At 36.1% G+C, this 16132-nt stretch overlaps 3 protein-coding genes across 3 annotated transcripts; 2 read left to right on the top strand and 1 right to left on the bottom strand.

The window, feature by feature from the left end:
• The first annotated feature begins 149 nt into the window (after nt 1–149).
• On the top strand, nt 150–4442 carry LOC145205504 (cell division control protein 6 homolog). The gene is made up of 9 exons (XM_080078247.1): nt 150–999; nt 1211–1410; nt 1528–1700; nt 1779–1928; nt 2183–2279; nt 2437–2608; nt 2812–3011; nt 3645–3785; nt 4115–4442. The coding sequence occupies exons 1-9, from the start codon at nt 234–236 to the stop codon at nt 4199–4201; spliced, it is 1986 nt and encodes a 661-aa protein (XP_079934373.1). The 5' UTR covers nt 150–233; the 3' UTR covers nt 4202–4442.
• Nucleotides 4443–4893: 451 nt separating this feature from the next.
• LOC145205507 (inosine triphosphate pyrophosphatase-like) lies at nt 4894–7289 on the top strand. The gene is made up of 5 exons (XM_080078249.1): nt 4894–5128; nt 5491–5629; nt 5878–6022; nt 6088–6164; nt 6610–7289. Exons 1-5 carry the CDS (start codon nt 5020–5022, stop codon nt 6707–6709), a joined length of 570 nt encoding a protein of 189 aa, XP_079934375.1. The 5' UTR covers nt 4894–5019; the 3' UTR covers nt 6710–7289.
• A 554-nt stretch (nt 7290–7843) lies between these two features.
• On the bottom strand, nt 7844–14217 carry LOC145205505 (cholinephosphotransferase 1-like). The gene is made up of 9 exons (XM_080078248.1): nt 13775–14217; nt 13335–13465; nt 12875–13022; nt 12019–12160; nt 10874–10958; nt 10251–10355; nt 9802–9957; nt 9388–9519; nt 7844–8779 (listed from the first exon to the last, which is right to left on the bottom strand). Exons 1-9 carry the CDS (start codon nt 13863–13865, stop codon nt 8594–8596), a joined length of 1176 nt encoding a protein of 391 aa, XP_079934374.1. The 5' UTR covers nt 13866–14217; the 3' UTR covers nt 7844–8593.
• Nucleotides 14218–16132: the final 1915 nt, after the last annotated feature.

The raw sequence follows: 16132 nt of genomic DNA, 5'->3' as shown, positions 1-16132 counted from the left end.
AATTTGTGCATTTTGTTACCACGCATAAAATTGCAATTACAGAGTGTTTTACTACATGTCAAAAAAGTCTGAAATGAATTAGCAATTTTTTTGCAAATCCTTTTTACTTTTTTAATAAATGTCCAGTTCTATCTGAAACAAAATCATTAAATGACTATAATTTTCTTCAGATTTTAGGTTTATTATTTTAGTTAACGTTTTTAATAAGTTAGGCGTTTTAAGTTTAGCCAAAAATGGCATTTCGAACCAGAAGCGGAAAACTATATGGAACCCCTGATGTTGCTTTGGCCAAGAAATGCCTTGGGGTTTCAAAAGCAGCATTAACGAAGTCGGCAAGCAAGCGTCTAAACCTACTTGGCCAACAGCTGCCTGAACTAGAAGGACATTCCCTAATTGATGACAATGTCCTTGATGAAATTTTTAAGCTATCACCGGTGTCGCCTGTTAAGCGATGCAAGGAAAATATTAAACCAAGTGTCTCGAACTGCAGAATTTTGCTTTCACCTTTGCGCTCGCTGACTCTAAATTCACCAAGGAGCAAAAAAGTAGAGGCTGCTCAAAGTGCGTTTGTTAAAAATCGTTTGAATCTTGCGCTCTCTGGGTCGACTATCCCAACATCGGGTTACTGTACGCAATTACAGAAGTCCCCAACTAAACTACCACTGGGAGATGTTTCCAACACTTTAAATTTTAGTTCACCACAAAAAGATAACTCTTCATCTCCAAAGAAGCAAGTTTCACCCAAAAGATCTTTGGATGCTAGCCTCAAAACCGCATCTCCATCACCAACTAAGAAACAGAAGATTAATAAGTTAAAAACTCTAGAAGTGCCATCCAGAAAAACAGATGGCAGTGAAAAATGTTCTAGCCCAAGAAAAAAAGAAGTTTCAGATTCAAAACAATCTACTCGTAAGGTTCTTATTGAAACTCAACATCATAACGTTCCTGTCAAAGAGATCAAAGTCAATGTGAAATCACCAATTAAGCATGGACACAAAGGTATATTTGAAATGACAAAAATAACTGCTTGTTGTATGGGTGTCTTTATCTGTTATATTGTGTTTGCAACTAAATTTGTTGCACCGTAATGCACAAAAAAATCTTAAGATCATTCGTACTTCTTTGTTTTGTTACATAATTTCCAAAAAGCATATCTTGAAATACCACTATCTATTCATGTTAGCAGTGAAGGTTTTATGATTTTTTACAGATTCTTCCTTCTCCAAGATAAAGCATGCACTGCATAATGCTGCCCCTGCAACGCTTGTTGGGCGTGGAAGCGAAATTAGTGAAATCACAAACTTTATTTCGGATCATGCTAACAATCGAACCGCTGGCAGTTTGTATATTTCTGGTGCCCCAGGAACTGGAAAAAGCGCTTGCATGCTGAACATTTTATCGCAAACGAAGGTATAAAAAATGGGTCTGTGTTATATACAGATGGGAATGTTGTAGGCTACTGACATAAGCTATAATTTTCTTGTTAAAATCAGCTGGAAGCAGAATCAACATTTTTGGTATTTTTAGGTAAAAGCAATGGTTGGACAAATCATTAACGTCAATTGCATGTCCATTCGGTCAGCTGCTTCCATTTATCAGTGCATTGCTTCACAACTTGGTGCTTTAAGTCGGCAATCGAAGACCTCCAGATCTGCTCTGAAATACATTGAAAATCATTTGACATCTTCGGGTGAAATGATGTAGGTTAACAATTCCAATTAATTGTAAAAAACTCTTCAGAAAATCAACAAGTTTTAAATGCGATTTTGGTATTTTAGACTTTTGTTTCTGGATGAGATGGACCAGCTAGATAGCAAACACCAGGAAGTGTTGTACACGATGTTTGGATGGTCAAGTCTCAAAAACTCTCGCATGATTTTGATCGGAATTGCAAACTCTCTTGACTTGACAGACAGAATACTGCCCAGGTACTATCTAGCTTATTGATTACAGTTTATCATTATGCTGATAGTTTTCTTGTGCCCTTGGTTTAGTTTTTTTTAGTCCATAGACTATAATAAGTCAGTGATCAACTTATCCCAAACAATATGAAAAGTTGGCAAATAGTTTTGCTAAGGCAAATAGCAAAAATAATCATTTTCTCTAAAAATGTTAACATTGTTTAATAACTAAACAGAAATTGATTTTTTTGTGGTGCTTTTGTAACAATAAATTTTTTAAGGCTTCAAGCTCGCTCGGATTGCAAACCTAACCTTATGAACTTTCAACCGTACACAAAAGACCAACTTGTCAAGATTTTGCAAGCCAGAGTACAACAGGTAAACACAAAGGCCAAAATAATTGAAACAGCGTTTGTTAAAACCTTTGCACTAAGAAGTATTCTGTATACACAAGTATGTTTTGATTAGGTTCGTAATCTAGTTGTAACTCATTTAATGTGAAAAATAAAATGTTTTCTGTGTTATAATTTTGCAGGCTAAAAATAAAAACAATCTGTCAGATCCAAGTCTCATCGATCCAATGGCAATTCAATTTTGTGCAAGGAAAGTTGCAGCCATGACTGGAGACGCACGAAAAGCTTTAGATGTTTGTCGCAGGGCTGTCGAAGTTGTGGAAACATCAAGAAACAAATCAACAGACACTAACAGTAAGTTCATGTTTTTCGGTGTTTATTGCATTTGATATCACAAGCACAACATTTCCAAATACAATAAAAGGGGATTAATATGATCAGTTAACAATTTTTTTTCTGATGCCAAAAACTAGTTGTCATTGGTTACTTTTCCACCAATAGAACTAGCACTTGTTTTACATATGTATTTTTTTCATTTTTATGTCTTCCCTTTATAGGTTCTGTCCCTCAAAAAGTTGGATTGCAACAAATCTCCAACATTATGCAAGGTGTCTACGATTCAAGCAACCTTTGTCAGCAAAAAACCTCCTGCGAACAAGACAATGACGACACTTTTCCATTACAACAAAAGCTGGTTGTATGTACATTATTCCTGCTATGCAAGACCTCCAAGTGCAAAGAAGTCCCAATGGGAAAGGTATTGTTGATATTTAATATAGATATATGACATAAAATAAACATCACACCAATCGTACAATATTCGGAGAAAATCAATAACCAAAGCCAATAAATAATGCAAAACTTTCCTTTCATTTTGCCCTTGTTATTTTTTTGTAATGCATGAAGCTATGATCTATCAATTTTGTGCTTCATAGTATTTCAAAGTTGTGTGTTTTTGTGTATGGCTTGGATGTCAATCAAAAAGTATAAGCCAAGCATATAAATAATGCAAAACCTATCTTTTTGCTAGGTTCTTGTTGGTGTTTTGGGGGACCGAAACGGTTCCCAAATTTCTCCAGCGGTTTCCCAAAATTTGCCAGTAGCCTAATAAATAATTCGTTTAAGCAAATATGGCTATTTTTTGGTATTTAAATGAAACACTTGCGGTCTCTTAAAACTACTTAAAACTAAAACTACTTAGCGGTCACCAAACCTTAAAAAAAAACCTGCATGTAGCTGCAACACACTTAGCTATGTTTTATTGCACTTGATATTATTTTAACATTTTGCACCTACTTTTGGCTTCATTTGTTGTTGGAAGTTTGTCTCTGTGTTTTTTTTCTGAGTTAATCAAACTCTTTTCCAATCTAACATATTTTTCCAATTGCAGCTGCATGAATCCTACACAACAATATGCAAAAAGCGACAAGTTCCTGCAGTCGGACAATCAGAGTTTGTGTCACTTTGTGAATTGGTTGAGTCAAGAGGAATTCTTAGTACGCGCAAAGCTAAGCAAGTTAGACAATCAAAGGTACTTGCTTGTGTATGTTTACTTTTTTGTTAATCAATATAGAAAAAAAACATGTTGCAAGTAAAATGAATTTCTCTAACTCATAAAAAATTAATATTATTGATTCTGCTGTAAGCAAACTTTGAGCAATACAGTGTAGCATGTATTTTGTGTTTTTAAAACCGGGCTTTTTGACCCTATGTGTTACTGCACTTTTGGAAGATTTGGCAAGTTTCTAGCTTTAATTTTAACCAACCAGTGTGAAATAATGGTATTAGAAGGCTTAGGAAACCGGTCTACATTATAGCATTAAAGTATTCTTTGTCTTAATCCGTATTTATTTGTTGTAGGTGAAACTAAATATGCAAGAAAAGGATGTGGAATTTGCACTGAAGGGGAAAGCTCTTCTCTCATCCATTTTGCAGTTGGGCCTCTAATCATATTAAATAGTTTTATTGCAAATACCACTTTTAAAAACTGCCATTACCAGTTTTATTGCTATTACTGCCTTTTAGCGTTGTGATGTGAATCACTGTGTTTTTATTTTTATGTTGTTATGTTAGAAAAAGATCAACTAAACTTTTTTTTATTATGCTTTGGTTTTTATTTTATGTGCCAGCGTTTAGGCATTGATGTTCGTTAGAAAGAAAATAAACTGCCCAGCTCATTGCATAAAGATTTTTGAGTGAGTTCAGTCCTATTGTCACTTGAGGGCGTGCAATCCTATTGTCTGGGTTGCCAATTGCCATCGACATGGACGCGAAAATAAGGACAACTGAAAAATTAAATGTTCATACGAAATAAAAAAAACGTTTTTTTAAACATTTTTTGAATTTAAATGAGCCATTGTAGCGACCTCGCTACACCATGACATATCACATGCCGTGTTTTTGTCAGAAAGAATCTGTTCCAGCAACTCCTTTAACTTGTAAATGTTAAAAATAAGGACGGTATGGCAACCATGTCTTTTGTCATTTTAATTTGTTGCATGGGTAATGTTTATTAATGGTTTCTTTTTCACTTTAGGGGATTACCCTGCATATGTTTCATCGGGAACGTGGATGATAGAATCAGAAATTGGGATAAATTTTGACTTTGTCAAACATATATGTTTTTGTTTGAAAATAAGTAATTAGAACATGTTTTTAGGAGCAGTTTATTGTGTCTTTAGAAAGGACAACGGAATTTTGGCGGGAAATATTTGATCAGGTTGATTTGCTAAAGTAACGGTTGTTAGAAACCCATTGCACTTAGAATGAAAAAAGCAATAACGTTTGTAACTGGAAACAAAAATAAACTCAAAGAAGTGACGTCGATTTTAAGAGGAAATGACAAAATTGAAGTGACAAGTGTGTCAATTGATCGTAAGTTTTTATTTTTGTAATCTCTAGCAATGGAACAAAACTAAAAACCAGGCTGTATTATTTACCATGATCAAAAGCAATTGTTAAAACACAACCAGGAAGTTTAGTTTACATCTTTAAATCTGTTGTTCACTATTTAATACATAATTACATTATATTATGTCATTATGAAATGTTGCCTTAAGTGTTTATTAAAACTTTTTAATATTATGATACGATTTATTAATGTGTCATATCAAATTTACCAATCAATTTTATTCTGATAAATTCCCGAAAAGTATGTTGTAATTGAATTTTATTGTACCTCTTGCTAAGAAACTAAAATGTTCTGCTAGAAATGAAAATATTGTTCAAATTTCCAGTTCCAGAATATCAAGGTGAAGCTGATGATGTGTCAAAGTTTAAATGCAAAGAAGCTGCCAAACAACTGAAGGGTCCAGTGCTGATTGAGGATACATGTTTATGTTTTAATGCAATGGGTGGCCTTCCTGGCCCCTACATGTTAGTTATATGTTGCATGTGGTTATGTTTATTATTCCAGACTCACAGCACTTGCTATTTATTTGTTTTAAATTTTCTAAGAACAAACTTTAGTACAGTTGTAAAAGTAGTGATGTAATAGTCTTGTTTTACATTTATTTCAAATGTAGTTTTTTATTAAAACATGATAATTTGTCCATGTTTACATTTAAAAGAGGATTTCCTATGCTTTACATTAAAAAAACAGTTTACTGACTTTGTTTTTGAAGCAAATGGTTTCTGACAAAGTTGGGACCAGAGGGAATATACAAAATGCTGGATGGTTGGGAAGATAAATCTGCCTATGCACTTTGTACTTTTGCATATTGCAGTGGCAACTCAGATGACGTGATTTTATTTCGCGGAAAATGTGACGTAAATATTTATGAGGTGAAATTCACAAAAAATTTCACAGACCTGATGCTTAAATTTTCATGCAGGGTACAATTGTCCCTCCTAGAGGTCCAAGAACATTTGGTTGGGATCCATGTTTTCTGCCCAATGGCTACGACACAACGTAAGTTTGCATTTTATGACACACTGAGGTAAGCAGTTAAATTTGATGGCAGTCATCAACTTTCTTCCAAGATTTTTGCACAGCAAAAGGATGTAAATGTTTGTGCAAAACGTTTGTGTAAATGCTTGTTTTTTACATTTTTGGTTTTAAACAGGAAATCTTGCTAAGAAATGCTAAGCATTAAATAAAATACAACAGAACTTTAAAATTGCTCACAGTTGGCAAATATGTGCTTATTGAGCTTGTGTGTATGCCCTAACAGCAAACACATGAAAAAATCTGACAATTGGAATTAAAAATGTTTATTTGTTTTAAATAAGTATTTTAAAGTTCAGAGGCCTTTGCATAATTACCAAGGAATTTCAAATATACTTTTAGTTTTGTTCAACTTATGTTGAAGCATCTTGATTGTCGGTTAAGTATTTTCAGTTATTCACTCTTGCAGATATGCAGAAATGGATTTAGAGATAAAGAACAAAATTTCACACCGTGGCCTTGCCCTTCAAGAACTGCAGTCGTTTTTTAGTAAACTCTCAGAAGATTGATGTAACTGGTGGATGTGTCACTGGCACTTTTATCTGTTACATGGCACTTGTTTATCTGTTTCATTTTTATCCTTGATGGACTGGCAAAGCCTGTATCTTTACTTCGTTTGGGACGAACTGTGTACTCCATTGCAATTTCGTTGGATCATTTCTTATTTTATTTTTTTAACTAGAAACTAGTTGGCTTCAATTTGGTTTAAAACATGGGGTTTTGCTGGGTTGGCGCTTATAGTTGCTTGCCCAGGGAAACAGAAATGACCGAGAAAGGATTGAAACCCACGAGTTTGTAAACACAGTTGCGCTAACCACTCGGTCATATTGGTGCAAGTTTTTAGGCAAAATACTACATCCAGACGGAAAACAGTACAGTTTGGCAGTATAGCACAAACGTATTGTTGAAAAGTAGATAATCCTGTAATTTTCGTCTGAAGATGATCTTATCAGTTTTCAAACAAGGCGTTGGAATTGCATTTACATATCGAATTCGTTTTGTTTTGCACCCAAACAAGTTGACAAGGTAGTCACACATTTGTGTACGTTACTCAATAAAAAGCTGGTGATCCCCGGCATACGTACTGTATTAGCGGTTATTGCCCGTTGGTAGATTGTTATTGTAAAATAACCGACGTTTCGACCTTGTACTGAAGTTTGCAAAGCACTGCCGTATGTGGTATGCAGTCAGTGACATGGGCGCCGGCAGAAAATTTTGCAAGAGGGGGCAAATTTTGGCTGATACTTTACCGCATCAAGAATTTGTTACATGTGAAGCCATAAATCGTGTACTTCACAATTGAGTTGCCTAAACGTTAAAGCATTGAACGACGTCACAAATCCCCACGCTGCCAATTTAATTAGGTTTGTGTTAAATTGAGGTACACTGAAATTCCAGGGGGGGGGGGGGGGGGCAAGTGCCCCCTCTTGCCCATACGTATGTGTAAAGGGGCTTCTACTTTCACCCGAAATGCTTTTTTTGCTCTTTTGTAGTCCGAAGATTTTCAATTTTGAACTGTTAATTTGAGTGAACGTTGTGTTGAAAACGTGCAGGACTGTTTGATGACTTGAAAGCTAAACCGGGATACGAAAATAACTATACAGTAAAAGTAAGCACTAAAATCTAGGTACCATCCCGGAACGTCTGATCAAAAAAAAGTATACTTTTGGCGCAACAGAATGTCTACAACAGTTTCAAAAATAAAATGAAGTCGAAATATTTAAATGCAGCAACAGACGTTGGTAATGTATAATTTCAACATATAGCGAAAACAAATCAATCTAGAGAGGTCACTGAAATTCAAACTTTATGTTAAACGGCCCGGGGGTATCGATGAAACACAGCATTCAAGAATACAATTTTGCAACACTTAAATGTCATACGATTTAGTGGCAAAGGTATATGTGTTTTTATGCATAGCGAAGTGGTAACAAAGAAAAGAAGCACTGACGTATACAGTCTTGTGAGAAAAACTTTAATTGCTCTCGTTGATGAGGTCAAGTTTAAATTCTTTAGTGTAAGTATTCTAGGTATGCTACTTCAATGTACTAACGTAAGACATGTTACTTTATATTTAGATCAGTATACTTCCCCATAGTTTGAGGTTCATGTTCTCGTGCCTGATTTTGTCACCTATATTAACTCTGTTCAGAGTTGTAGGTCAAGTGGACCTGCAAACCAACCCAAAATTATGTAAAAAGTCCAATTTACCAATGTAAAATTGCGACACAAATGTTGCCGTGTAAAGTCATGCCCTTATCAAGTCGGTTTCATTCACACCTCAGCCAGGCCCAACTTACAGCTCTAACTGTGTTTAGTTATGTAAAGAATGTCTGTGGCAAGGGTCTATATAAAAAATTCATCAACACTGCATAATAGCCTAGATCAGATATTCAGTCATTGTGAGTAAACTCATCAGCAACACGTGGCTTGTTGTTGGGATCAGGAGCATCTTCTTCCAGAGCATCCCAAAATGTCCGTTCTCCCTTCTGAAGTCGGAAGATTTCGAATCCATAGTGATCCGCCATTTCTCGTGTGACGCAGGTAAAAAATATTGCCACGTCAATAAAACTGAAAACCTGAGGAACGAAAACATGTTATTGATGGTTTGATTGTTTTCTAAACCAGGCGTCGGCAACTTTTTTGCACTGTTGATCATTTTTGAAACTGAAATTTTATCGCGGACCGGCCTTCAAAAAACTACAAATATTTAGCAACAAAAACGCTTAAACTAGTTTACAATCCCCGGGATGCACGTGGAAAATGTTTCAAAACGTTTAACCTGAAAACTGCGCGGCCCGGTAACGAACAGGACTTGGGGAAGAAAGATATAGCCTATGTTTGTTCGTTTGTTGTATTTTTATTCTCTCTGGGCGGGCAACGCCTGGATATGGTCGCGATGTGTCCGCCGTCGAGCTGCTTGTTTTATTGCAAGTGCGTTAAATCATTTCATACTTAATTTTTTTTAATTTGGGCAGATTGGTAACCAAAATTTATTTCAATCCACCGGAAAACACTGATTTGGAGCAATACCTACTCCATTCAAAACTTGCCAACATTTCGGTCAAAGTAGCCTAATAAGCTGCAATATCATATGTGTTATGTTAGCGACCTTTGGACTATACAGCCTTAAGTTGACCCGTTGACTCAGAGTTAATGATAAATTAACCAACACAGCAATACTTACACAGCAAGCCCAAAGTAATACTGCAAGGGTGTTTGGATCTGCACTCCCAAAGATTGCATAGCAAGTGTAAGCCACAACTGGTATCAGAGATGTATCCCAAAATTTCATTTTTCCCTCCACTAAATGAGCAATCTAAAAATGAATTCGTTAATTGTAAAAAGTTTATTTTCAGGTCTCGCACAAACTGAACTAGGCTACATGAGGTGTTTCTTAATTTCCTTGTATTATTGAGACCATATGCAGACATGGATCAATGCATCGTTGAAATATTTGGCTGAGAAACTTCGAGATACCAAAATTAAACCAAAATTTGTTCAACTAAAACACTTCCTAAAATTTACAGGAAATTCATACTGAAACACATTAAAGAGTTTGGAGGCAAAAATATGATATATCCACGTTCAAAACGTTTACCACAATTCGTTGATCTTGTTTCGCTACGAAGAATCCCAAAAAGAATCCGAACACAACCAACATGTCATGTTCATCAATCCACGCTTGGGTTAGGTAAAATGACAAACAAAAGAGAATATGACCGATGATAAACGTAGAAGCAGGTATAATGGATTTCTGAAACAAAATGCAGAAGTTAAATCAGTGGTTCTCAAACTTTTTTATTGTCGTTGCCAAATGGTAGTTTTTAAGTGTGTAGGGAGCCGCAAAAAACGAGACCTTGAGTAAATCACTAAAGATTATTACTTTGAAAGCTAAACTAGCAATGTTCGGTGGTTTTCTGAGGTCTAGTGCGAGCCGGAAAATAAGTTATTGGGTGCCGCATGCGGCCCTGAAAGCCGGGTTTGAGAATCACTGAGTTAAATGGTGTGGCCATTAGTCAAGTTGTTTTGCTGTATGCATTTACTAACCTTGTGTGCGATTGTGTCTTGGACGTTTTCGAGGACTTTGAACACTCCTGTTATAGTGGTGGTGTATATTGCGATTTCTACCAGATTAAAAGGCAATCCTAATACCTGGTAAAAAAAATTCTTGTTACAAGCCTTTACGCAATATTTAGTTGTCACAAGGAGGAGCCCATAAGCGTTCATTTCCATCATGGGATCAAACAAATAAAAAACATAGTTTGTCGTAAGCTTATTATTACATATTTCTGCGAAATGCTTCTGAATTATTTAATTAATTGCCTACCAAGGGAAAAATTATTACAAACAAAGAAATAACAGTAGTCCTAAACATTCCAGCAGACAATAACTCAAATCCTAAAACAAATATTCACAGGGCTTTTGGAACATGATATACGGATTTGTTCATAATTTGATGATGAAAATAACGGCCTAATTAGACGTAAAAGGCGACATGCTTTATTATTCAAACATTTCGGCAAATGCTCATGCCAACATCAGTGATATCAGTTACACCCGTTCATAGTTACTTGAGTCACGTAAAAGATGTAAAGCCTACTTTGGCAAACCGGTTCTACAAACAACAGTAACATATTACTGAGCGACAAAGTTTATGAAATGCAGTTTACCTTCGTTTCCCATATTTGCGATCCATACACCGCTGTTGTCAGCATGGTCATCATTCCCATTACTTGTGTTTCAGTGTGGTCAATTCTGGTAAAAGAGTTTAAAAAATGCATTTTTCCACTTTCTATTTCTTAAAATGTATGCACATTAGCATTTTACATAGCCAGCTTTTCAAAACTAAACAAAGTCTCAATAGATGCTTCAAATTGTTTGTTTTTTTAGAAAGTATGATTGAGACGTTTTGTTCTTTAAGGATAATATATTTACAAATTTTCTAAAAAGTTAATGCGGGAATAAAAACTTTGATAGCGATATAGTGCGTAAAAAGGAAGTTTAAGTGTTTAATAATGTGTCTCATATAATTCTATTTGAATAAGATCACAGATACAGTTTTATTTAAGCGGTATATAGCCATCGGTTTACACAACTTTTTATGCAAAATAGATAACCATGGACACTTGGTAAGGCCGTTTTTCAAAGGACACTGTGTATTGCAGCTGGTAAAAAAAGCTAAAAAAAAAAAAAAAGCTGACCACATGTATTACATAACAAAATGACCGTACCCAGTAACGTCCAAATTTACGCATTCAGGAAATATGACTTAATCGATATGATTCAGTGTTTCTCTTTGACATAAATTTGAACTGAATCAGACGTCGTTTCTTGTATGCTTTGTTTATGGCATAAACTTTATGCCAATTCTATCATTAGTGGACAAGCAACGCCTGTATGCGTTATATGCTCACAATGAGCCCGACGTCGAGCTGCCTGTTTTGTGTTTTACTTAGAGGTCTCGGAGGCTTCAATTTAGTTCAACTTATAATATACCACTGGGTTGGAGTAAAGCCGCTGAATTTTCTCATTGAATTGGCGTAGACAGGGTTAGAACCCGCAACCTTATAAACACTCCTTAGTCGTCTTGGCGACAGATTCCAAGTGATTATAACCTACAACCAGTGGTGGGATTCAGCCGGTTCGCACAGGTTCTATGAAACCGTCTCACGAAATTTTATGAGATCAGCGAACCGGTTAGCATTACTGGTTACTGTCAATGGACTTTTTGTAATAGAACCGGCTGACAAAAAATTTGAATCCCACCACTGCCTACAACCGCTCAAATGTAAGTGATAGTGAGTGTTCAGCTTACTTGCCAACTTGCATAATTCCGGTTGCATAAGTTCGCCATTGGACTGTAAAAAATGTGAAATTTCCTACGTACAGGAAGATAAGCCACATCCACGAACGGTGGCCCAATACAAAACAGCTTGTTGTGACCACGTACTGTAAAACTAAAAAGTAAGAGCTATAGCAAAACGTTACTGGGAAAGAGATACGTGTGTACAGTTTAAAGCTTAGGGAAGTATAATTTTCCACTATTGGTATTCGCAACTACTTCTCATACAACGTTAAACCACATATACTGTATATAAAACGATAAACAAAACCAACTTTTTCAAATGATTCCAAAAATGCTTAAACAACTGTTGTAAGCACGGCCTGGCTAATAGGGTTCGGGTACGGGCTTATGTTTTAATAGAACAGGTTTGATTAGGCAACATTTGTGCCTCAATTTTACCAACTTTCGGACCTTATTCGGGCTTTGCTGATTAAAAGTTTTGGGCCGGGTTTGTACCTCCTCAACAATTTGCAATAAAATGCCTTTTCGTCCTATTCATTTAGTCACTTTGCAGAACGACATTTAATCACTTTAAACACCCGAAGACGTTACATCAAGGCGCGCTTATATCAGCATTTCATTGTCCACAAGGTTTATTAAACATATGTAAACCAACCCATAGTAATCCTTATGCAAGAACTGACCAAATTGAACCTACTACTGTTAACTGAATCGCATCCAAAATTTCCTACATTAAAGCACGCTTACAACACAAAGGCAAAATTCAACAGAAATTACATTGTCCACAAATTTGTTTACCATGTTAACCAAAAACGTACGATGTCCCGCAGTAATACGTAAGAACTAACTACTAAAATTAACGTACTACTGTTAACTGAATCGCATCCATGGTCAAAAATTTCCTCCACTCCGCTGCTTCTTCCACTTCTTCTGCATTGTTTCCCGTCAAGTGGGTCCATTGTTTGGTAGAAGAACAATCCAATCGCACAAACCACGTGCACCCATCCTGGGACCTGAAACGTCGAAATTTTTTTTTAGGTTTTAAGTTAAGTCAAGTCAGAGTTGTATATCGGGCCGGGCTTTTTAATAATTGGGCCCGGTTCAGGCTAAGGTTTCGTTCCAAAAAACGAGCCTGACTTCACGAAATCCAACGCATAGTGTGATGACAACACAGACAGAGACTAATTCCGTTTCCTTTCCCTCAACTCATCCCAAAACTCTACCGACCTATTTTTCTTAACTTAAAACTAAACAAACTCAACTCAACTCAAAATACAATTGAATAAATCAAACCCAGTTAATTCAAAACCTCTTTATTTACATACCTCGGTTTTAAGAGCTGGAGAATAGAAAATAACCAGGGCAGCACATAAGATCCCTGCGATAAATCCCCAAACAGAAATCACATCTGGACTGGTTTTCAGCGGTACAAACTTAAATGCAATGTTCCACCATTCTGCATAGAAATAACAAAGCTTTCAAAAGTTTTTTCAGTTTTCAAAGCATGGGTACATGCTATTTTCATATTGAGCTTGTGTCTTCAATTTCACAAATGGACAAATTGTTTTTTCCCGCTGTTTGCATTCCAACATTTGATATTACATACATTTTTAAGTTGTCGATTTGAAAAGTTTACGCATTTCAATTTATACAATTAAAAATTGAGTTTAGATCAAATTGATACAAAAAGTTTGCCAAACTGTTTTGCTTACTAAAACGTTGGTACTTCACTGCTCAATAGTTTTATGTTATTCGTATGACTTACTTCGCATGTGTGAGTCCAAAATAGTGACTCCTTTTAATTTGTAGACCCATTTGTCCAGGCGTTCCAGGTCGTCGAAACTCAGAAATTTCATTGCACCAATTGATGACTGGTATGGGTGTTGTTTTCACAGGCCAAGTTTGAACAGACTTTGTGTGCAGCCAACCTTAAGATTTGCTGACAGAAAACAATCCTAAAGAGTCTTGAAGAAACACTGAAAAATCGGATTGAAACGACAAAAAAAAACATTTTTTTACATTTGGTTGAGGGTTACAAACTTTTACTTTACACAAAAAGGCGCGCAGCAGGATACACAAATGTCTTGACACAAATTACTAAAGGAAACAGCGACTGTAGCTAATCCCCAACACACAGACAAACAACGAGTAACACACACCATCTTGGACACATGTTATAATTTGTAATTGACTATTAACTATTAATTTTATGTTTTTGCATTTTGATTGCTACAGTAGCTTACGAACCAGCTATTATTCGTATTTACACCAACCATCATTTAGTCGTTAAATGTCCACATAACATCTTAAAAGCGAAGTTTTAATGCGCCAATATAAGTTTTACTGCCTTGGCCAAACCTTCCATATATGCTCCACGACTTCTGTACCTGTTTGCCCTGTCGCTGAGTTTAAGAACCAAAGGTCAATTGAAGACAAATGTAGCTGTAAGCACTACCACCACAAAAACCAGCTTGTTTTTCTGCTCAAAAGCTTACAAGTTTAAATTTAACAGATGCAGTTTACATTTGCACTGCGACTGTAAGATTTATGTGATTCAGAGAAAATCTGGGTCATCTATACTGTTGATGCCTTGAATGCTGTATGTCACTGCTCAAAAGCCGCTAAAATGCCTCCCAACTTGACAACAGCGCTTAGAGTTCTGCTGTTTACCCGGTTTGAACTAGTATATTGACACAACCAAGGACATCATACTATGTCCTAGCGGCATGTACAAACTTATTACATTTCTTTCAGCATACACACACAAGGTGCATGTTTTCCAAATTAGACTGCAAGTTTTTTCAAGACGAACTCTCTCTAAATCAAAGAAAGTAAAATAAGTAAACGGTATCGTTATTAAAACTCAAAAACTACTTTTAAAAAATAATCCACATTCATAACCAAACTTATCAATTGTAATCAGTACTGAGTCAAACTTATGTTTGGCGTGAACAGCAACAAGCATTTCAAGTAAAACTGGCCAGCAGACCACACTACCTCCGACAGCCGCTGAAAAAACTTACTTAGTGACTTGGTAAACAACTGTGTTTGCTGGCGGGGCGTTCGCTGGTCAGCCGACAAAATTAGGGCAGCGACACACCCCTGAAACGCCTCTTTCTAGTTCGCTTGATTCTGACTGGAAAGATGTTTCGAAAAAATGCTCAGAATTTAGCAATTGTTGATGTTTGTGCTTTATAGCGTATGTTGACTTTAGGGCTTTATGCAGGGTTGCCATACCGTCCCTATTTCTAAGATTTGTCCATATTTTGAAGGGCCATGTCCCAGAAAAGTTCATTGTCCTTATTTATAATAAATGTCCTTATTTTTGACTGTAGTCCTTATTTTGTCTTATTTTCAACAATTGCTATAGTCACATTCCTGCTACAAGTAGAAGTAAACCTAGACCCGACCTGTTGTGAGATGCACTTAGTATTTTCTAGTTGCTGAAACAGATTGTTTCTTTCCAAAATATATTGCAAATATTATGTCATGGCTCGTATAAATGCCAAGATTTGTTCAAAAACATTTGTTTCGTTGCGCATAAAAATTTAATTTTTCGGTTGTCCATATTTTTGGTTTCAAGTCGATGGCAACCCTGGCTATATGTTACCAATATAGCATAGCACATTGAACGCAATTTTAGATGTTTTTCACGCTTTGTAAATTATTTGTTGGCACGGTTTTTGAATACTTTTTCTAGACAGTTATCTTTACTTTTTATCAGTTTGCTGCCCCTAAAATAACCCACAAAACCCGCGGGCCCCTTGCTGACCAATGAAATATAGCACTTTGTGCACTATAAAAGATAAAAAGACATGGGTAACAAAAAACAACGGCTTACTTAACACTACATACAATGCTCTGAGCACTATAAAAACAGGCGCATGTGTTATTGCTGGTTGTTACTATTGGGATTCTACATTCGCGGCTCCCTAAAAAAATTACCACATGCCCCCCTAAGTGTAAGAAATGTTGTGCGAGACAATCATTTCATTTTTTTTCTTTACACCTTTTCGCCCCGAACTAATCTTATTACTGACACCAACAGCACAGCACTATCTTTCTGTCCAATTTTGGACACCGTCTAAACTTGCTGGTGTAGCCGCCCTGCCTCGATGGCGAC

The sequence above is a fragment of the Phallusia mammillata genome, chromosome 8, assembly GCF_965637545.1.
Source record: "Phallusia mammillata chromosome 8, kaPhaMamm4.hap1.1, whole genome shotgun sequence".
NCBI lineage: Eukaryota > Metazoa > Chordata > Ascidiacea > Phlebobranchia > Ascidiidae > Phallusia > Phallusia mammillata.
Note: the sequence above shows the minus strand (reverse complement) of the source record. Positions and strands in the feature narration are given on the sequence as shown.

What these genes read in the sequence shown, in the direction of transcription:
- LOC145205504 (XM_080078247.1), top strand. Translation starts at nt 234, where the DNA reads ATGGCATTTCGAACCAGAAGCGGAAAACTATATGGAACCCCTGATGTT. An exon ending in ACATTTTATCGCAAACGAAG is followed by an intron (nt 1,411 to 1,527) that starts GTATAAAAAATG and finishes TGGTATTTTTAG; the next exon opens with GTAAAAGCAATGGTTGGACA. An exon ending in CAAATCAACAGACACTAACA is followed by an intron (nt 2,609 to 2,811) that starts GTAAGTTCATGT and finishes TTCCCTTTATAG; the next exon opens with GTTCTGTCCCTCAAAAAGTT.
- LOC145205507 (XM_080078249.1), top strand. Translation starts at nt 5,020, where the DNA reads ATGAAAAAAGCAATAACGTTTGTAACTGGAAACAAAAATAAACTCAAA. An exon ending in GGCCTTCCTGGCCCCTACAT is followed by an intron (nt 5,630 to 5,877) that starts GTTAGTTATATG and finishes TTGTTTTTGAAG; the next exon opens with CAAATGGTTTCTGACAAAGT. An exon ending in CCCAATGGCTACGACACAAC is followed by an intron (nt 6,165 to 6,609) that starts GTAAGTTTGCAT and finishes TCACTCTTGCAG; the next exon opens with ATATGCAGAAATGGATTTAG.
- LOC145205505 (XM_080078248.1), bottom strand. Translation starts at nt 13,865, where the DNA reads ATGAAATTTCTGAGTTTCGACGACCTGGAACGCCTGGACAAATGGGTC. An exon ending in GGAATTATGCAAGTTGGCAA is followed by an intron (nt 10,959 to 12,018) that starts GTAAGCTGAACA and finishes CTCTTTTACCAG; the next exon opens with AATTGACCACACTGAAACAC. An exon ending in TATTACTTTGGGCTTGCTGT is followed by an intron (nt 8,780 to 9,387) that starts GTAAGTATTGCT and finishes TTCGTTCCTCAG; the next exon opens with GTTTTCAGTTTTATTGACGT.